The 22,899-nt window shown below is 42.8% G+C and overlaps 1 protein-coding gene across 4 annotated transcripts in view; it reads right to left on the bottom strand.

Moving 5' to 3' along the window:
* COL11A1 (collagen type XI alpha 1 chain) overlaps positions 1-22,899 on the bottom strand; it is a 393,450-nt gene that overhangs the window by 318,193 nt on the left and 52,358 nt on the right. For all 4 annotated transcript variants that reach the window (XM_086954309.1, XM_086954306.1, XM_086954313.1 and 1 more), the window contains exons 3-4: positions 18,650-18,863; positions 2,081-2,243 (exon numbers count right to left, since the gene is read on the bottom strand). In XM_086954309.1, coding sequence (XP_086810435.1) covers positions 2,081-2,243; positions 18,650-18,863 — 377 coding nt within the window. The remainder of the gene's footprint in view (positions 1-2,080; positions 2,244-18,649; positions 18,864-22,899) is intronic.

The following is a 22,899-nucleotide window of genomic DNA, read 5'->3' as shown; positions in this document are numbered from 1 at the left end:
TTATATTTCACTGCGTGGGAAGCAGTATCTCAGCTCCCTGGCCCTGGAAGTGCCCAGAACGTGGTGAGTGCTATTCTTGAGGAAAGGGTCAGCGAGTGACTGATCCTCAGCGTATTTGTTAAATACTAGCACGTGGTGAGTGATTCCATTCCTTTGCATTTCTTTTCTGCATAGTGAAGGAGAAGCTGCAGAGGTCCGACTCCGGAAAAAGCTGATGATCTCTGCGTGCCCAAGGCGGACAGGGCCCGGTGAGGAAAGCTGTGCTTGCCTGTCTCTGCCTTTCACGGCTATGGTCCTTGCAACGGAGACCGTGTTGCAGGCACCGCTGTACTGTTTGGCCCTCCTCGAGGCAGTGCGATGCTGATGGCCATGATTGGAAGCTGCCAAAGGAGCCAAAGAAAAAGGAAACCCTGTGCCGGAGCCCCCGTGCTGCTAAGCTCCAGGGGATGGGGCCCTGCAACAGGAGAAGACCCCAAAAAAAGAGCAAGGCGCAGGAGGGCCGAATGTTGGCGATCCCAAATAAGGCCTACGCAGAGGGAGTTGAGCAGATGCGCCTGTGTTTATATACAATATAAGTGATATATTTATATAACCTTGTGTGGTGTCTCTTTTGTGGTGTGTGTAGTGTGTCACTGGTGTATGTGTGTTGCGCAAAAACTTTACACATTGTCACTGGATTAGCCTAACTTCTCTTCCAAGCTACCAAGGAAGTCAGCAGGGATTGTCTTGGGTGTGTAACTCCCTTACCCTGACTAGAGTGGTGGGTTCTGCTGTCTTAGGGGCATACCCCAGCCAACCAGAAACCCAATTTCTAACACCAAGTTATACTCTATAAGACCCTGTTTCTTCATTCTTGTCTACTGTGATGTTAGCAAAACCGATACTCGTGACTTCCAGTGTCATTTTCTCATGTAATTTACATTAGCCATATTTAGGAAAACATTTCCTGGAATGTTTAATATTTCATTCTCTGGGTCACTATTTTCACTATTATAGGAAAAAGTTTATCATATCAAAAAGATACTATAAAAATTGGACTTTTTGATCACAGTGAATTATATAATGCATTTGATGTATTTACCTTCAGAACATATGCTGTAAGGAGCATTTTGACTGGGGGATATGAAGTGTCCCATTGATCTTAAAAATGATGGTAAATAGGACAAAAAGTCACAACCCACTTAGTAAGGAGTTATACCTGTGCTTAATTTGCAAAAAAGTAAGTGCTAGGTTCAGGTCACTGCAGCTTGCTCTACCCATTGCCCCTGCCAGCGCATCACAGTCTTGCAAGTGTAACAATTAAATCTAGGCCACACAAAGCTTTAATAATGGACTGTATGGTTGGTATCATGAATTGTTTGCAAATATTAAATTATTAAATACATTGTTCTCTCGCATCATTACTGGACAAACAGCTCTGTCATGTGGTGGGCTGTGATGTAGGGTACCGAGCATCAGCAAGCACTGGCTCAATTTAAGCTCTGCTTTATACAAATAAAGGGATGAAACATTTTGACTCTAAATTCATTAGCAGACCATAAACTATTATTTCTGACCAAGATTATAAGGTAATTTGGAAACAATGTATCAGAAAACCAGCGATTAGTATGTGCTCCTAGTACAGTTCTTAATTATAGGACACTCTCCAAAGAGGAGCTCCGGTTTTGTTTATTTATTTACCAAGGGCCACTATTATTGTCCACGTTCTCAACTGGTCAAACCTGGAAAAACACAATTCTAGGGAGCTGTGACGTTTGTGTATGGATCTCAAAACATGCACCAGATGAGAGCAGAGAAAAATAAAAACATAAACAAGCACCAGATAAGATCAGAGAAAAAACAGTCATGCAACATAGGGTTATGTCTACAACTGCGCATATATGCCCATCTCCCCCATGTAGCTCGCCAAAGTTATGAACTGAAAACCATAGGGAAACAATGGATGAAATACAACGTATTGCCTAAGGAAAGCTGTTGCCAATACACCGCTCTCTGTTTTGCTGATGCGAGTTCGGTAAAACCTCATTGAACTGTCGTGGATCTGTTATGACTAGTATTAAACAACGCGTGTGATGTTTACCTCATACACGTCCTCCTCCAGAATTCGTTTGCCAAAGACGGAAATGCCGTAGGTGTTAATTACAGGTTTGTCACTTCTGAGGAGCTCTTTCGTGATCTTCTTTTTGCAGTCGACAATCATGGTCACAGTTTTTTTCTCCACACTGATAGCCACCCGATGCCACCTGAAAATGAAGACCGAAGATTGCAGTTAAGAATGTAAAACCGACTGGTGATGTTCAAACTTAAATGATTGTGGTGTAAACACAGCTGGCTGATTCACAAAGATTGTTGTACTAGTGTGTTCCTTAATCGAGGAAAAATCTTGGAGTAAGACAAGAGAACTCAGGGTTTCATCCTGGAATTGAGAACTAAGTAACTGACTTCTAGAACTAAAAACTTTGTGAAATGGCTCCTCTGCAATAAATGTATTGAGCCATGCATTGAAATGTCTGTCTTCAACAACATGCTGAATTAAATCCTCTATGTATATAACACTGAACAAGTCGTTTGGAGTTTCTCTCAAGCATTTTTGCTTCTATGGATTGCATTTCAATTATGTGTTTCTAGGAAACACTTCATGGAGTAAAAGCAAAAACAAATCAATGATTCTCAGTTATTGCATGTTTTTTAATACATTTGTGAAATGTGCCACTCATTGCAGTAACCAAGAGACTTCAAAGCATGCTCTATACAAACATTTGCAATGCAATAGGTCTCACATGTCCGGTTTGAGGAGATCGCTAGGTGTTGAGCGGGTGTTTGGCGTTGCGGGCGGTGTGCCATTGTCGCCACCACACCCCTCCCGAGACCCATGGGGTGTGGATCTTTTAACTAACAAACCACAGGTTCCTCACATTTCGAAGGAACCACCACTTTTTCTGGTTTGTTTTTGCACTTAATTTTACACCTTACTTTTAACTTTCACGTCCTATGGCAAGGGTGGGCCTTAGCGTGCCCATACCACCGAGGTACACAACTACATGGTCTTGATGAAAGCCCAGTAAAATTAATACACATATGGGCAGAAACATGTCGACCCCACTTTAAGTGGAAAATACCCAACACATTAGTTGGTAAATTTCCCAACACATACATTTTAACTAATGCCTGGCTAACCACAGAATAAAGTTTTTTGTCTGGTATAGCTTGTTGGCATTTTTTAACCCACATTTTTTCACACTATTGTCACAAAAAAAAACAGCTCCGCAGTAATCTGGCGTTGCAGCACACCAGGGAGGCATTTGGCTTCTCCTGGTGGGCCCGATGATGAAGCATGTCACCACCCAGGGTGGTGAGTGAGGGCTTCTCAAGAAATCTCTAAGTGACTTTTCTCATAGGTTGATTTCATATCCTTCTTCTCAATCCTGTGCTTTGTGCAAATTTTCCTTTGGTGACACTCTTTTGTTGTTTATAATATACAACTGAGTATACAGCAACCCTTAAGCACAGTCTACGAAATAATTCTCTAATTGAGGATGTACAAGAGGAGTTTTTAACCCCCCCCCCCTCTCCCCCACCTCCTCTCATTTTAAAATTGTGGCAAGAAATATAATGCCCACAACGGTGCTTGCATAATAAGGCAGGCGGCATTTGAGACGAAATCGCGTGAAGATATCAGGGACTGCAATCGAACTACAGCTCCCAGCATCCTTAGAGGTGCCTTGTAAAGGTTCAAAAGGTACCTCTTCCGGGTAAACGAAGTAGCTGTTGCCGGCAGGGAGGACGCCAGATGGTCTGTTAGACATGAAGAGGAATAGGTATGAAAAGATCTAACTATAAATCTTAAATACCGGAATTCTTATAGCTGAATGGAGAGTAACTGGGGCTTCGGTGTTTTGTAGTGAGGAAACCGCTCGTGATTGAGGAAAACCTCAGGGATAAAAAATCGTGGGGACCGGCTCCTGTGGCGTGTCGAACGATTGAGGTGAGAATGTTTGGTAGTTGCTGTGGGAAATTGTTGTAGTTAAAGGGAGAGAACACACATTAATGTGTGCATTGGAATTTCTTGTGACAGGATCAGCAGAAGAAAAGAAGATAGCCGCGTCCAGAATGTCATCATAATTTTACACAGGTACGCTGAACTGAAGGCTTAGCCAAACGTTCTGAATGTAAACCGATGGGAGAAAATCGCAATGCCATATACTCTCTTTTCCACAGAGCTGACCCCAGCCCCTGAACCTCTGTACCACCACGCAGTGCGAAATACTATTTGCGTGCACGAACCAGAAGTAGATACAAGGTAGGCGCTGTGCCAGTGTTCTCTGTCTGAAACATGAAATGTAGCGTAGTACATACGATGAGTGAACTAGAACTTTGTTTCTTGCAGAATAATTACCGCTGGCTGCCACCCACACTGTGGAAACTATTAAACATCTACAACTTAGGAATCACCTAGAAGGTATGTGAAGTGACCTTCTGGGATTGATAAAAGTGTGAGAAAGGATAGAAATAATAGTGCTGATTAGTGTATTCTTATTTTGTTGCTTCATAGATTATCCATCTTTTGCCTATAATAATAAGCCCTGATGAAAGCCCGTGAAGAATATATACGTGGCTGGAAACGCGTCGGCCTTTTTTTCATGATTAACTAAGACATCCTCACAGATTGAAAGAATTAATTATATCGTGATATGGTATTTGATAAATAGGCAAATATTTGACATGCTGCTTGTATTGATGAATTATATCAAGTAGCAGGTTCTGTTGAATTGAAAAGTTGGAGCAACTGTTGTACATAAGTGTGTTAATGTTGTCAAATTGACTTCGTCGAAGAGTAATTGTATATATGTGTATTTAAGGTGTTGGTATTGTATTGTATGTGTTTCTGAGAATAGAAGAGATTTCCTATTCAGAAAATATTCAAATTGAAGAAAATAAGAGGTTGAATAATAAAACCCAACCACTAAAAGAATATAATGTGGTTTTCTGAAATTCAAAAAGTGGGAACCCAGGTACTCTGTTTTGTAATTTGTATTCTAGGACCTGGTTCCTGTCAGTGGGCATAACCCCTATGTTGTATAAATATTTATACAAAGCATCTTTGTTCCGGACAGCTTGTTTAGGCCCGTAAACTTTAAACTAATACGAATTTATTTTCCATTTTAGTGAAAAATCCTTGCGCCTTGTAAAATAATTTCAAAATCTCGTAAGGAAAATTATGGATTTACCCACTAGATGGCAGGATAATATATATCATGTGAAACCGATTCATGAACACGATGTTAGTCTCATTAGCTTATTGGGGAATTCCTATCCACAGTATCAGGCAGATATGTTGAATCCTGAAAGCTCATGTCAGATTTTCTTAGAATATTTTCTGGTGAAAATAATTCGTGGGCATCATAGCAAGAAATCTTCTGGTAAATTTCTACATGTTGTGTTTTAGTTTAAAACAAGATTTTTTTCTGCTCTGATATTGTTGGGGTTTGTATGGCTGTTTGGTAACAACAAAGCGCTAGCATTATGTATGGAAATATATTGAACGTGGCTGCAAATAGTTGGAACTCACCATGGATATGCTTCTTCGGCAGCAGGAAAGTTAACATCACATGGTTTTATTTCACCTAAATAAAGCTGCTGTTCTATTTCAGGCAGTATATATGGGTGTAGCATATTTCCGTCTCTTTCAGACTGTACTCAGATGTGGCTTGTCTACGTCGTTTCATCGAGGCGTGCACAGAGCTGTGGTTTGTGCGTGTGGTTTTTCAGACAAAGGCAGAAGGTGTGGCGTCTTTCCGTGATTATTTTGGGTTGTGTCCAGACTTGAGGCTTGTGCTACCAGATTATGGAAGACGATGCTTAGCACTGTGGACTGTTTTAGCGGTTTACTGATGACCATGCCGTGGCCACTGTGTCTTTTTAATAGCGAATTGAGGTCTGCACCAAGACATGTGGCATGTTTCAGTAGTTTGGGTAAGGTCAGGTGCTGCGCCCACGTTTTTTCTTTAACTTGAACCAGACAATGTCCAACAGGGCGGCCTCCCTCGGTGTTGGATGTACCATGTTACAACGCATACCATTACAACTACCTACTATTACAACGCGACCATTACAACGCATACCATTACAACGCGTAGCGCTTTGAGGTGCTGGATAGTGGTAAGTATAATTTACTATTCTAACTCCAGTCCCCGTGGACACTAGGGAAGGTGTTGGATAGTAAATTATACTTATTCCCTATCCTAGAGCGCCCCCCAGCGCAATGAGTTGTAATGGTATGCGTTGTAAAAGTTGCGTTGTAATAGTAGGTAGTTGTAAAAGTTGCGTTGTAACAGGTGTATACCTCGGTGTTTCATGTCATATTATGCAAGAGGTGCAACTTGTTTCTGTATTTGTATATTATGTTCAGAGTTGTGATTTGCATCTGAATTTTTATTTCAGCGTACGGTCGACCTGTAACTTCTTTAATTCATTTAAATTAGAAAACAGACAACGGGTGACTTATTTCAGTAGTTTATATCACACCTCTCGAGACGTGTGGCTTGTTTCATTGGTTTATACCGCTAAGAGGCTCAACAGTATGCCAATTTGTGTCTGTTTAAGCATTTTATAGAACACCATGCTCAAGATGGGTGGATTGGCTTATTCCAAAGTTTGAAGCAGACCACACTCAGAGGTGTGACGAGTTTCGGAGTTCATATTAGATCATGCTGAGAGGTGTGACTTATCTCTTATCAGACCATGCTCAGAAGCGTGGCTTGTTTCAGAGTTTGTATGGGACAACGCTCAGATTTGAGCCTTGTTTCAGAAGGTTAGATCAACATATTCTCAGAGGTCTGTTTTTGTCATATTCTATATACAACCATGCTTAGAGGTCTGCTGTTCTCTGTAGTGTATATAGGACCATGCTCAGAGGTCAGACATTCTTTGTAGTATATATATGACCATGCTCAGAGGTCTGACATTGTCTCTAGAGCATATACAACCATTCTCAAAGTTATGACTTTCTTTGTCAGAAGTTTGAGACAAAGAATGTTCAGAGCATCAACATTCTTTGTAGTGTATATACTGCCATGCTCACAGGTCTGACATTGTCTCTACTGTATATACGACTAGACACAGAGGTCTGACATTTTTTTTGTAGTGTATTTACGACCATGCTTAAAGTTCCGACGTTCTTTGTAGTGTATATAATACCATGCTCAGAGCGTCAACATTCTTTGTAGTGTATACACCACCATGCTCAGAGATCTGATATTCTTTGTAGTGTATATACTGCCATGCTCAGAGGTCCGCCGTTCTCTATCAAGTATATACGACCATGCTAAGAGGTCTGACATTGTCTCTAGTGCATATACAACCATTTTCAGAGTTTTGACATTCTTTGTAGTGTATTTACGACCATGCTCAGAGGTCCGCCATTCTCTATCGTGTATATACGACCATGCTCAGAGGTCTGACATTCTTTGTAGTGTTTATACGGCCATGCTCAGAGGTCCGCTGTTTTCTATCATGTATATATGACCATGCTCAGAGGTCTGACATTGTCTCTAGTGCATATACGACCATTCTCAAAGTTCTGACATTCTTTGTAGTGTATGTAAGACCATGCTCAGAATGTCAACATTCAGTGTATATAAGGCCATGCTCAGAGGTCTGACATTTTCTCTAGTGTATGTACGACAAGATACAGAGGTCTGACATTTTCTCTAGTGTATATACCAGCAGATACAGAGGTCTGACATTTCTGGTCGTGTATATAGGACCATGCTCAGAGGTCTGACATTCATTGTAGTGTACATATGGCCATGTTCAGAGGTCCGCTTGTCTCTATCGTGTACATACAACCATGCTCAGAGGTCTGACATTTTCTCTAGTGCATATACGACCATTCTCAAAGTTTTGACATTCTTTGTAGTGTATACACCCCATGCTCAGAATGTCAACATTCATTGTATATACGGCCATGCTCAAAGGTCTGACATTGTCTCTAGTGTGTTTATACGACCAGATACAGAGGTCTGACATTTCTTGTAGTTTATATACGGCCATGCTCAGAGTTCCACCTCTCTGTATCGTGTATATACCAATATGCTCAAAGTTCTGACATTCTCTGTAGTGTATATAAAGCCATGCTCAGAGGTCTGGCTTATTTGTCTAGCTTACTTCAGACATTGCTCAGAGACAGATGAATTACTTATTTCTGGAGTTTATATCATACCATGCTCAGGGTTATGGCTCATTTATTGAGTTTACATTAGACAATGTACAAGGGTGTAACATGTCTCAATAGTGTACATCAGACATTGCTCAGATATCCGGATAATTTCAACAGTTTCTATTAGACTATGGTGCAATATGTGGCTGGTGGTTTTGGTTTACATCAGACCTTCCTCAGAGGCTCTGGCCAGATTGAGAAGTTAATGTCAGTCCATGGTTGTGACGACTCATGCTTTGTTATTTTGGATACTGGACATGGGTTGGCATGAATAAATATTTCTTTCAGCAGGGGTGGTTCATTAGCATTAGCATTTGGGCCCGCCTCTCGATAGTAATATTCCCCTAACGTTAGTGGCAGCCTCGTCTCCTATTGACCAAGGTAGTCAGGCACTTTTAACAGGCACATACGCTACTGCGCATGTGCCTGTCGTCACAATTTTTATCGGGCTTCCCTTTTGTCAGCTCTGGCCCTCAAAGGTCTTCCAAGCTGTAGGGCCACACTGCTTGATGTGAGCTCGCCACCTGAGCACATGCTGGGCGTATTAAACTTCAGCTTTCTGCTTCACCAGGCAGTTGTCAATCAGTGGGTTTTCTGATCTCCCTTTCCAAACCTGGTCACAGTGTGGGAACAGCAAGTCTGATTGACCCCACCATCCCCAGTGATGAGATGGTAAGGGGTGGAGTTCACAATAGGCTGCCTCGTCACATGAATGACTGGTTACGGCAGCAGACTGGTTCCAATCATCGGCCCCGTCGCCCAAGACGGCTTCGACTGCGAGTCCCTGTTACGCCAGTGCCTGCCTTGCCACTCGCTCCTCCTCAAAGTGCTGCAGAAACCAACAGTATTAAAAAGTAAAAGAAGTGCTGCTAGTATTACAACACGCATGTGAACTGCTTGACAAAAAGTCATCAAGGTGAAAGTATCTGAAAATAATATCTTGTGGTGTTATTGGCGACTTAGCTAACTTTCTGCATCCCGCATCAGTTTTCTCACACACCGCTTGAGATAGGCATATTAAGCAATTTGTAAAACTGGACTTTTATTTAAAGATACGAAGGTTCTGTTTTACCAATCATTGGAACGTGGCGGTCTTTGCTCTGTGTAGAAAAGGCAGTATTCATCTAGGAGCTGATCGCTTATGAGGCTTGCTTACTGTGACATTTTCTATTTCCCCAGGTCCATGCGTGAATAATTTGGCCAGTCCGTTTTGTTTACAATTCTGTGACTTGAACCTAATATAAAATCAGGACTACAAGTCACAGGATTCTAAGAAAAAACTGGGACTGGCCTATCCATTTATGCATGGACATGGGACACTTGGGAGCTATGCCCCTTCTTGCCACTCTTTGTGGGGATACAGGTATTAGCCATGTGATCCATTGGGAAGGTAGGGTTGTTATTTATGTATTGTGCTTGTAATGTGCCTTAAACACGTGTGTTGGAAACTGCCCCAGAGCATTCTGGGTAGAGTAACCAAAATATTGAATTTGCATGGGTGGATCTTAAGGTCAGAATGTGAAGCTTCCTCACTCCACTGTGACTGGGAATCTAATTCATCTGTGTAAGCAGGAATTAATTCTGGACAGAGTAAAAGGACTGGAGGGCTAACAGACCCTATGCACTGTGCAGGTCAGAAGAACATTTACATTCTTCAAAATGTGTAGCACGGAGTATTGCTGTCAAAGCATTTTCCTAGCAGTATCTCTCCAAGTAGACTAGTGTCTTTGAAAAGAGACATCAGCATTTCATACAAATGTCTCTTCATTCAATGAATTGGCTCAGTTACTTCATCTGCCTGATCCTTTCTGTTCCAAGTGGGTGTTTACTCCCCACCACTGCCTCCTGTACTCATCTAGGAAGTGTCATTGGGCCACCTTCAGGGCAACCCTTTTTTTCCCTGTCCCTGAAGGCCATTAAAAAAATGTTTGAAAACAATTAATGGCAATGCTGTAAAAAGGTACAGTAGTCAGGGTAGCACCAACATCTTGGCCACAGCCACCCGGCTCATCAGTAAACAGGGGCAACAAGATCCAGAAGGGAAAAAAGTGACACGCTGTTGTTATCATTCTGTCCAGTTTACCCTCTATTAGGTTGGCATTGGAGTGTAAATATTAACCCTCTGATGTTTAAAGGTATCAAATTGACACACAAGACTGGTGGCCATCACAGACTCCCTCTGATGATGCACTACCCGCTGGAGTGGCAACAGGCAGGACTTGGCACAAATAAGTTTGAGGTCTGACAACTTCACAAACTTGTTGAGCATCTCCATCATAAAAATTAGGGATGTCTGGGCATCGCATAAATATACCAGAGCATCATCTGCATAGAAAGATACTATATGCCATTCATTGAATGCCTGCACACCCCATATCTGGGCTTTGGTACAGAGCCAGCTTGCCAGGGGCTCCATCACTAGCACTAAAATGAGCTGAGATAATGGGCATCCCTGCATAGTGCCCCTGTGAATTTCCAACCTGACTGAATCTGTCTGGTCAGCCTTGACCATCGCCATTGGTTTTCTGGACAGTGTACAGTACAAGTAGGATGGTCCCACTCCCAGACTCTCCAGCACTGCAAAAATATATGCCCACCCTAGGGTGTCAAATGCTTTTTCTATGTCTAGTGACACCACCTGACAGGACTTAGGTTCCCCGGGGTTGGTCCACATCACATTTGATGAATATTCAGGAATGTGTTGTGCCCAGAGATAAAAACATTTGGGTTTGCATGGAGCAGTTGTCCTACTACTGGCAGCAATCTATTTGCCAGGATATTCCAGAATGTTTTATAATCCAGGTTTAGGAGCAAATGTGGGTGATGCAATTGTGCGTCCATAGTGTCACACCCCGGCAATGAGAGCAAAACTATCAGGGCTTCTCTGAGGGATTCGGAAAGTTCTCCTCTAGCCTTCACCTTCTCTTATACTTTTAGTTAGTGTGGGGTAGAGAGTGTGCCATAGGCTGTATAATATTCTACAGGGAAGCTGTCTGAACTCGATGTCTTGTTTTGTGCTATCTGTTGTATGGCCTTCTGCATAGGTTCTTCCAGTAGCGCTCGAGGGAGCGGACTGAGGCGGGTAAGGGTGGTCTTTCATAGAAAGTCCCTATCTGATCTGTGGTTGCATCATCTGTTGTGTGTATAAGCTATGGTAATAATTGACAAAAGCAGAGGTAATAGCTGTTTAGGTATTGCATATTACCCTATCAGCAGCTTCTATATGGTTGTGCTGCTGTTCGACACATAGTAACCATGGAGCACAGCACTAGCAGTCCTGCCTCCCCATGTTTGTCCACTAGGTGCTCCCTATAGTCGAGGCACAATAGGCAAAATGCCAGTTCACCTCTAGTTTGTCTAAGAACCTGTAGGCACCCGAAGCTGCTGGGCCGGCGTTTCACTTTCCATTTCATACAACCTACGCTCCGCCTCTGGTAATTGACAGCATAGGGTCTGCATTACCCCCCAGGTCGTATTAATGCAGTGGCCATTTATGACAACTTAATAGGCCTCTCATTCAGTGTACCTAACAGAGATGAAGCCTGCGTTAGTGTCAAATACTGTGCAATGTGTGACACCATGATGTCCTGGTAGGGCACATCCTAACGCCTCTGTTCGCAACCGACAGGTTGGTGTCTTTGCCTGGTCATTTCCAAAATGTAATGTAAGTAGCAGTGGACAGTGGTCAGAAATGGTGCATGCAAGGTAACCTGAACTTGACATGTGGTCACACACCATGTCACTACAAAGGAACAGGCCCAGTCACATGTGCACGTCATGCACGGGAGAGTAGAACGAGTATTCCTGTGTTGTTAGATGCATCAGTATCCACACATCGTGTATTCTCATGTGTTCCACCCATTGATGGAATTGCTGCATCAACCTGTGGCTCACTGTTCCGCCAAGAGGAGGGGGGACACATCCAGTTTTATGCCCAGCTCTCAATTGCTGTTGTCTGTGCAGAGAGTTGGTGCACTTGGGTGGTGGAGGATAGCGACGTTCAATATGTCTAAAAGTCAGATTGATTTGCATTGGGTACGCAGATCGCTATAAGTGTGAGTGGGTCCCAAACCAATAAACCCCCACCCAGGGCCATAAGCCTGCCCTCCCGATCTATTCTATGTGATGACCCCACATAAGGGACCCCTGTGAGGTCCAAATCGACACCACTTTGGTGAAGGCGGAAAAGGACGTGCCATATACTTGTCCCCTCCACCTCACCCACAACTTCTGCAATTCCTTAGTTAGTAAGGGTGTTTCCTGTAGTATGGCTATATGAATGTGTTGACGCTTAAGTAAGGCGTGTATTGCAAGTAAGCATGGGCGGAAAATCCGTTACGCTCGCGGATTTTGCGGATTTTCGGTAAATTCGCAATCCGCGAACGCTCGCGAATTTACCGAAAATCCGCAAATTCGCACGCAGCGGATTTTTTTTTCTTGGTGATACAATTTTGCGGCGTGCGGTGTAAGTTCGCAATTGCGAACTGGTACAAAACCCTCGCGAACTGGCAGAAATCCTTGCGAACTGGCAGAAATCCTTGCGAACACAAAAAAAGCATTCAGCAGGTTCAAAAGTTCAAACTCATCATTAGTAACCATTCCCTGTAGTGCTTCCTGACAAGGGCCCCTCCAGAGTTCAGTTGCTAGTTGCAACAATTGTATGACCCTGCTCTGACCCTCACAGCAGGCTCATAGAATAGCTACAAGTAAGCCACAAAGGTCTTGGGAAAAAAATTGCACTGCAACAGAAAGCAAATTACAGATAAGGAAGCAGGTGCCAGACTGGAATTTTAAAACAGTGACACATTAATAAATCAACCCCAAATTATTTCATGTCAGTTGAAGCAGGCAGGTGTGCTTGCTTTTTCCCCCCATAATCTACAGTGATGATGAACCAGAGGGTGGCATTGATGTACCAGAGGGTGGCATGGGTGAAACAGAGGGTGGCAGGGGTGAAACAGAGGGTGCTGGGAACCTGTGATGATGAACCAGACGTAGAAACAACATAATCGTGACCTTTGCGAGCCGACATGTAAGTTCGCAATTGCGAACTGGTACAAAACCCTCGCGAACTGGCAGAAATCCTTGCGAACTGGCAGAAATCCTTGCGAACACAAAAAAAGCATTCAGCAGGTTCAAAAGTTCAAACTCATCATTAGTAACCATTCCCTGTAGTGCTTCCTGACAAGGGCCCCTCCAGAGTTCAGTTGCTAGTTGCAACAATTGTATGACCCTGCTCTGACCCTCACAGCAGGCTCATAGAATAGCTACAAGTAAGCCACAAAGGTCCTGGAAAAAAAATTGCACTGCAACAGAAAGCAAATTACAGATAAGGAAGCAGGCGCCAGACTGGAATTTTAAAACAGTGACACATTAATAAATCAACCCCAAATTAATTCATGTCAGTTGAAGCAGGCAGGTGTGCTTGCTTTTTCCCCCCCATAATCTACAGTGATGATGAACCAGAGGGTGGCATTGATGTACCAGAGGGTGGCATGGGTGAAACAGAGGGTGGCAGGGGTGAAACAGAGGGTGCTGGGAACCTGTGATGATGAACCAGATGTAGAAACAACATAGTCGTGACCGTTGCGAGCCGACATGTAAGTTCGCAATTGCGAACTGGTACAAAACCCTCGCGAACTGGCAGAAATCCTTGCGAACTGGCAGAAATCCTTGCGAACACAAAAAAAAAACGCAAATTCGCAAAATTCAGATTGCGAGTTCGCAAATTCGCAAAATTCGCGAACGCCAGATTCGCAAAATTCGCCCATGCTTAATTGCAAGCTGTTTCCTGGGTGTTGCCATGCCTTGCACATTCCCTGTTGGGAGGCTGCATGTTGAGGCCACTACCTTATAGCTGTCACCCATCTATTATGTGTTGTGTGTGCTTGTACTTTGTTCCGTGTCCTCCTATGACATCCCCATGCATGACTCATAGAACATGTTATACGTTATACCACACTGTATAAACTCAAGTATAAAAACAGCAAATTAAACAGTTTTCCCAATTTCCTGCACAAGGTTAGACATCCAGTGGGCATCCAGTCATCAAAATCTATGAAGCACCTTTTTAGGCAAACATACATTAACAGTTTGAACATATCCAGTTCAGAATCAATGGGTGAGTGGTAGGGGCTGTGGAATGGGCTGTCATGCCCCTTTAACATCAGCAGGTCCCACATTCCCACTGTGCTCCCCCCCTACATCGGCATATTGAAAAATATACCTGTACCCACCCATTTAAAACAGCCCCTGGGGCAGAACACTTCAGACTATATCATCGGCTGGGCGAAGAGTGAGGACCAGTCCCTCGGCCCCCTCACCTGACATGCTGGATCTGTTTGTGCCAATCTCAGTGTCTGAGCCATGATCCGACAACAAAACGGACAAGGGGGGTTTACCATGAAGCACTACATCTGCGACCACTTGTGCCCTCTCCTAAGATGCCTGTTTAGTCACTGGCCGGGACGGGAGTTTCCAGGCATGTGACCGGTCTTTGTGTTTCCCAGCTCTCTGGAAGAGATTTGCCATTTGCATGAACCATCCATCCTTTTGTGTATATCCAGTTTCATGCCTTCTCGGATGTTGTGAAGAAATGCAACAAAGGTTCTTTCAATCACTCACAATTTAGCGGGGAAGAGGAGAGCATATTTCAAGTCCAACTGGCGCAATTGCTGTTTGACCGTCATGTAGGAACTTAGTCGCTGCTACACTGCTGCTGTGTAATATGGGTAGGCTGTTATCATGGCTCCGTGCGATGTTAGACCTCTTGAGCTGCATCTGGGACATGCGACATGTCTCTCTCAATCCCTCATAATTTAGTGGGGAAGAGGAGAGCATATTTCAATCCCAATTGATGCAATTGCTGTTTTACTGCTACATAGTAACTGAAACCCTGCTCCCCACTACGGTGTAATTCAGGTAGGCGGTAATCATGGCCCCCTCATAGTACCATTGTCCCTTGGCTCAGTATGTTTGCAGGATTAAAGCTCTGTCTCTATAATTGAGAAGGCACATGACCACGGGGCGAGGGGACGCTTCAGGCAGCGGGGCCTCCCCGGCACCCAGAGGGCCCTCTCAATGGAGAAGAATTCAGGAGCCTTCCCACACAGGAGAGTGTTCATCAGACATTGTTTCAGAAACAGTTACATATTTGGGCCCTGAGGTCGCTCAGGGAGGCCCTACGAATGAACATGATTGCATTGTAAGCGTCCCACGGTGTCCCCAGATCTCAGCTGCAGGCACGCAATGTTAGACCTCATGAGTTGCATCTGGGAGCGCAGCTTTTTCACGTGGGGTGCATCATCGTAATAGCAGATTCTGTGTCCTCAACCATCTTGAAGAACTTCCTGTTGTCAGCACGTAACATGGACACTTCCAACGTAACATCAACGTTCATCTTGGTCTCCAATGTAGTTTTGGTGTCTTGTATTACCTGCAGTATTTTGTCAAATTGCTCCGAGTGTTGCCCCAAGGTGGTTTCCAGCTGTCTAAGTTGGCTCCCACTCTGCATTGTCAGGTCCATGTAGTCCATAATGTCCTTAAAGAAGGGGCTTCACCATCATGGAGAGAATGCCAACACCACCACAAACGTGATGCAGCGGGCATCACTGCTTAGTCAAGGATGTGTAGGGTTTACACAGTGTGCATCACAGAGATCAGAAGGAAGTGTCCGCAGTGGCGGTCATCTCGACCATGGCCCCACCAGCAGGTAAGACACTTACTTGTGGCTGCCTATGGCTAATCACAAGATGGTCTTTTTTAATGAAATAGTAAGTAATGTGGAGCACATTTGCTATGATAGTGAAAATAGTGATGCATTTTAAATAATTTTGTCAGATTACCTTTGCATAGGATTATTACATATCTGAAAACCTATTCTCATATCACAGCATGCATATGAGCTGATCATCAATTGTAATTTGGAAAGTCGTTTACTACGTTGAAAAAAAGTTATATTGTGTCATTTGACGCCCTTTCACAGTTAATTCCAAGCATACATATGCGACAGAGGAAGTGTGTGTAACCACTTGATTTGAGCTTTACCTTTTATAGACAAGTATATGTAATCAGTGCAATTACTGTGTTTACTGAAGTTGCAATGTTTACCCACAACTTGAAACTAATTACTGGGTACAACCCAACTCATCTTTAGCACGCTACTTTTATATACATAGAATGCTAGCAAAATACTCTTCTGTAACCATACATATTCACTTTTATTTTAGGAAAACATGCAAGCAGTGGTTGAATGGGATGTCGTATGTTTTCATGCTTGACTCTTTGGCACTATAACTATTAATGTTGTATTTAGTGGATAAGTGGTATTAAAATACCTGTTTTTCAGAATATCAAACTCAGAAATACTGCCTGACACAAATATCGTATCCTAAATATAATTTACGAAAATATTGTTATATGGGTGTAGATTTACATTTATTATCGCCATTGGGGAGATATATGTGTAGATGATCTTAAGGACACAATAGTTTACCACACGTTCTTGGCTTTGTTTATGAAGTAGTAATAGTGACAAGATCATATGTGTAGATCATGAAAAGATGCAATTTTGACATTTCTAAAGTGCAAAAGAGGAGCATCATTATATTGTAAATTACCTCGAATAATATTTGATTGAGGGTGTTCATAGCACCATCATTGTCACATTGCACAAGGTAAACAGTGTCATTGGAAGAGAAAGTAAGGCATGGGACTTCAAGTCTGATTTATTCTTCTAGTTGGCACAGGAATATGTTCTTGAAATATAATGTGAAATATTTATATATGTTGCATCAATACATTGTACTTTGTTTAAACTTACTACTGTGCATAATTGGTGTAGACCTTTAATTTATTTGTGAAAAATGCTTTAGAGGTAGCAAGGATTGGGCTTAAAATCTCAATTTGCCTCAGGTAAATTTTATCAAAATGTGAATATAAATTTGTTCCATATTCACAGATGGTGATCGCTAACGGTTTTCTAGCTACAGACAAGTAAGGTGAATGGTAGCCATTTACAAATGGAAGAGACATACATTTGCTTTCACTAAAATGTCAGTGGTAGCATGAACATTCAAAAACTCAGGGCATTACTAATTACCAAGGGGGTCCATAGCGCCCTCCAAAAGCATGCTAAAGCTGGCCTGGTGTTAAGAAAAAGAGTGACAGTGAGGATGCTGTTGTAAGCCTTTGTGCTATTATTCTATATGCTAATAATGCTGTAAAAACGTTGATGTTCTGTATGGTAAAGTGGAATCTTGATTGTCTTTTTACCAAATAATTTTCAAAACTTTCATTTCTCTCTATCATTCTTCTGACTTCACTGCTCTTCCCCCTAAATGTTTAAAATTATATTTTTGTTTTTGAACTATCAAAGTTGAATTTCATTTGTCCATTTAAAGATGATAAAATGTTTTCTACAGAATACAGTTGTAGCACATGCGTTTTTGGATATTCAGCTACGTATTAATCAAAGAATAAGAACACATTATTTTAGTGTTAAAAAAAAGCTGCTTTCAATGAATGGGGCATCTTTCTCTGATGCTCCCGTCTGAGTCCTCCAGTATGATTCTAGCCATCTCTACTTGAGAGTGTGGCTAATAAACTACTTTATCTAAATGCATCCCACTCATGGTAGTCCAGTGAGCAGTGTTTTCAAGTGCATAGAAGCTGCGTGTGTTTAATTAGTCCCACTCAGTAACACATGCAGAACTAAGCTCTGGAAAATCAGTGCGAACTGCACCATGTGCAGCTCAAGAGCAGCACAAGAGGGCGCTGTTTCTTTCGGCTGCTCGAGTAAATGTTCTACTCGAATGGCAACTTCCTCCAGGCGAACGGATGGTTTCTCAACGCGAGCAGTCGCAACCATCCGTGACTTCGCTGCACCCAGAAATCTCACTGGGAGGTAGTCTAGCGTTGGATTATCCTCCCTCACACTCGCAAACTTAACATTGGCGAGAATAAGCTAGGAAAAATACCCTGAATGATGGAGCAGAGTTTTTCGGAACTCTGCATGCTCCATGGAGCGCAGAAAGGGGAAAACTCTGTGAACGGAGTGGAGTTCACCGCCCAGGCCTAACAACATCCACTGAAAAACACATCAGTAGCTGGTCCAGTAGAAAAGAATCATAAATGCTTAACTTTAGCAAACACCAGGATAACTAAAGTGATAAACTCTGTACGTTAAGTCAAATATCATAACTGAAAATGAAATTGTGCTAAAAGGCCATGTTCTGATAAACAATATTAAAGCATTGTCTTTGCACATGCTATGTATTCTAAAGGAGAAAATAATTTTTGGATGCTTGCATATTTTGCACAGGCTACTGTGTTTCCATTCATACGAGTATCTACAACATTCATGGAACAGACTATTCTTCTGACAATGTATCTATAGCTGCTTGTTGCCATCACAGGCTTCTTTGTACTTACTTGCCATCAGCTATGTTGACCGTCATAAAAAGAGGATATTCTTCTGGGGTGGGTTTTCCATTTTGATCTTCATATAAGAACACTGGGGATCTACCAACCTCAACGCCCAACTGCTGAGTCCCTTTTTCATCATAAATAGAGAGGAGGAAGGATTGGATTCCCTTCTTAGGCTTTACCGTAAACAAGATGGAAAAATCCTCAGGAAAAACGCCACCTGAAACAACACAAAATAAAGTGTGATATTTGTTACAGAACATTGAATTTTAATTAAGGATTTGAGAATAATTGTATGGCCTTTGTTCATTTATTTACCTCAACCAAAAATAGATGGCTGGATGTGAATGAACCAAGATGGACATCTCCAACATGAGGAGGGAGGAAATCGAGAAACTTAATTTATGCACTTACCTTCTGGTCACCATAGGGCAAGCAGACCCACTTTAAGTGCCACCTATGACAAATGGTGTATGTCTTTGGTCTGTCATAGCAGCACTTAGTGAATAACTCAACGTCACAACAAAGCCCACAAACCCATAATGCAATTCTTGTCTCACTTCATTTCCCCATAAACATATACTGTAGAAACCAATTAGAATAAACATGCAAATAATGTGGGGAACATTTAAACATATAATCTTATAAAGGTTATGGGATGGGTTTAAACAGTTATTGTAGCGAAATTCCTTATATTGTTAATTATCTGCATTAGATTTTCTCTGCAGTCAAATTGTGTCAATTGAGATGCAAACTCACTCGAAGATACTGTATAAATTTGCAATGCGAATAATGTGCACTGGCTTTTTATTGCTATCAGCCGTGGCCCGTGTAGGGAGTTGCGATGGGTCAGATAGGCAGGGTAGTGGAGGGGTAAGGAGGGGGGTGCTAAAAACCGTTTTTAGCACCCCCCAACCTGCCCCTCCCCCACACCACTGCAACTCCCTACACGGGCCGCGGCTGATTGCTATCCTTTCTAACTGACTTAAATTTGACTTAAGCCCTCTCTTGGATGGATTGAAGGTGTCACAGAACACAACAGATTTAATAAATTCCAGTTGCTACAATAACCTAATTATTTGGTTTTATTTTAGTTCCAATGCATAATCAATAAGACATTAAGGATAGGTGCAACATAGTCTCATAAAGCGAATAGGCCAAGCAGGGTGCATCCATGTTGGTTTGATAGATAGCCATTTCAGAAGCTAAGTGGTCATTTGAGCGATATATGCTCACTATAAAGGTGGCTACGTGCAAGCATGTGTATGCATCTCCCATTTTGATAAAGTGTAGGTTAACATTGGAAGTGTCTCCTGTGTCAAATGCTCGGTTGCTTCATAGAAATAGGACAATCATAGTCGAATGATAGTTCATTAACTTTATATAACCGATTTGGTTTATCCATTTTTCGCTGTTTCTGCAAAACCCCAATGCATATAGTATTCTTTCTCTCTGTACTCCACAGGAGCATCTCATTGATGAGGCTTGACCCTAAAAAGGGAGTTATATGATAGTTGCACCAGGCCAAAGATATGGCAGTTCAAGGCACAAGGCAAGTCAAAGGGGCATGTAAGGGTAAGTGAAGGGCGATGAATTTACATCTGCAACATTCATGAAGTTTCTTTCTCTGTGAGAAAAAAACACTTTCAAAAATACGCTATGCTTGTGAAAGGCTCAGCAAATGTAACTTCGTTCAATTCAATGCGGTAGAAAAACAATTGTGTGCACTCCTGGGGATACATGGTATGTGATGCTTAGGGCAATATTTGCAAAGCTTTTTATCTGATTGCTGCTCACACATTGAATATTTTCTGTGTTCAGAAAATATAAATGTGCCTGCAAACTGTGCTTAAATTCATTAACTCACAGGTAGTCAGGATGACTGGAAAATATACACATAAGCACACCACAAGAAATGTGGACAGTGCAGAGGGAGGTCCATCACTGTTCTGTGGAAAAACAGGCCACATGTTGTGCCGTACCTGGATTGCCTCCACTCTGTGGTTTTCTTCTACAATAGGACCCGTACAGGTAAAGTTGCAATGATAGCCGGTCAAAAGGTATTGTGGCCCCTTCACATCAATGCGCATGACTACCTCCTTCCAGGTTATTGCACACTTTTGTCTCGTATCCCAAACCAATCTGGGTGTTGTAATCTTTTTTATTTACAATTGAAATAACTAGAGTAAAGCACCTGAAATCATTGGTTTGTAGGTGAAAGATGAGGACTGGAGACAGTGTTCGCAATGCCCTCACATGAGGTGGCCACCATAAAGTCAACGTGTATGCAAGTCATGGACACGGGTGTAGATTTTCATTCCTACCCTTAAAGCAGAGTAGGGAATGAAACCTTTTACATTCCCTGGAATGAGCTACTAAGGCCTCTCCAGGAATGTGTGATTGCTGAACTCAGCCTACATGGATCATGGGGTGACCAGTGTTCAAGCTGAGCGCACACATCCAGCGTTTTATTATTTACAGAGGAATGAGCATTGATCAGCACTTGAGTTGCAAGACCAGCATGCGACTTGCACACAGGTTCTGTTGGTGAATGGGGACTTCTGCTCAGTTAACATCAGAGGCGCAACTAGAGAACATTTTCAAGGGGGGCGCTTATAAATATTTTGGGGGGGGCTAATTCTTTTAGCAAAAGGCAGAGTGGAGATGCAGGGACTCTAAGAAGGAGTGAAAAGCAACAAAGCCTCGTTAACAAGTAAATGGTCTTTTAAAGACCTATGAGGTACTCGGGTGCGGCTGCAATAAGACGGACGCCAGACCAGCCAGCCTACAGCAGCTCAGAAACTGTCTGTGTGTGTGCCCGGGAAACTGTCTCAGCCCGGGCTGTAACACATGATCGGAGGGGCTGGAGCCCTTCAAGCCCCATGGGCGTTGCGTGCCTGGTTAATATGCACTCATACAACGTCAAAAAACAGATAGTTGACTGAAAATGTGCAAGAGAAGATGTGCGAATCAAACCCTTAATGTTGTAGGCGTGGACATAATACATAGTAAGGAAGAATTCTTGGCTCTGCAATGGTAGAATTAAGGGTAAGGGCTTAATTTAATTGCTGGATTGAAAAGGTCTACTGTGCACACGTGTAAAAAAGTCTACACAGTGGTTTAAGTATAGTTTCTTTCAACAGCAGTTACTTTCTGACAGATTAAGGGGTCGATTAGGATGGCGGACGGACTTGCGTCCGTCCGCCACCCCTGAGTAGGAGGGACCGTCCGCATGGGCAGCGGCGGTCCCTCCATGGCAATTAGGATGTGACCGCCACCCTGGCGGTCACATCCTGTATGTTTTACATTGCGACTGGTGCTGCTTGAAGCAGCACCCGCCGCAATGTAAAAAATGAAAGCAGTGCATTTGCATGCACAAAGCGGCAGGCACCGCGCGGTGCCTGCCGCTTCGTGCACACAAAGGCAGGGGGGTACCATAGGTACCCCCCATGTGCACCCTCCACGCAACCTTCACCCAGGGGGCCCACAACGGGCCCCCAAAGTGAATGTCCGTATGCTTTTCCACGGCGGAAAAGCCGCCGCGGAAAAGCATTACTTTCCCTACATCCTAATATGGCTGGCGGTGTCTAATAGACACTGCCAGCCATGTTAGTGCTTTTCCGCTGTGGTCGCCTTCCGACCGCGGCGGGAAAGTGGAGGACAGATTGTGAGACCCACCAGCCATCCTAATTTGGCGGTGGGTCTTTCAGGCCTCCTCGGCGGATTCCCTGCATACTCCGGGCCGGCGGTGGCTTCCGCCGGCCCGGAGTATGCGGGGAATCCGCCATCATAATGACCACCTTAGAGTGATAGCTTTGACATCACTGTAAATCAACTAAAGAGTCATTGTAAAATAAATACGTTTAATAGTCTTCAAAATAAGATTTCATTGGTATGCAGACACAACAAATCACATCAATTTGATCAAGGAAAGCTCTTTGAATATTTCTCATTCATCGGTTGTTTGAAATTGACATAAATGTATGGCGGTCTTATGTATAGGTGAGCATCAAACCTAACATATAATATGAAAGAAGTGTGCTTCAAATAATTTGCAAAAGACACAATGCATGTAGCATTTTATATGTTCGATCATTTATATGCCACATTATTTATTAGTCACCCCACCTCCTCAATCAAAACCATTTTCAACATTCTGTCGAGCCACAAAATATCTACATCCCCTGCAACCAGATCAAAAAGGTAAGTAAAAGCAATTTCCATGATAACTGCAATCCAGTCACACTAATACCAAA

This window comes from Lissotriton vulgaris, chromosome 1_1 (genome assembly GCF_964263255.1).
Source record: "Lissotriton vulgaris chromosome 1_1, aLisVul1.2, whole genome shotgun sequence".
Taxonomy (NCBI): Eukaryota; Metazoa; Chordata; class Amphibia; order Caudata; family Salamandridae; genus Lissotriton; species Lissotriton vulgaris.
Note: the sequence above shows the minus strand (reverse complement) of the source record. Positions and strands in the feature narration are given on the sequence as shown.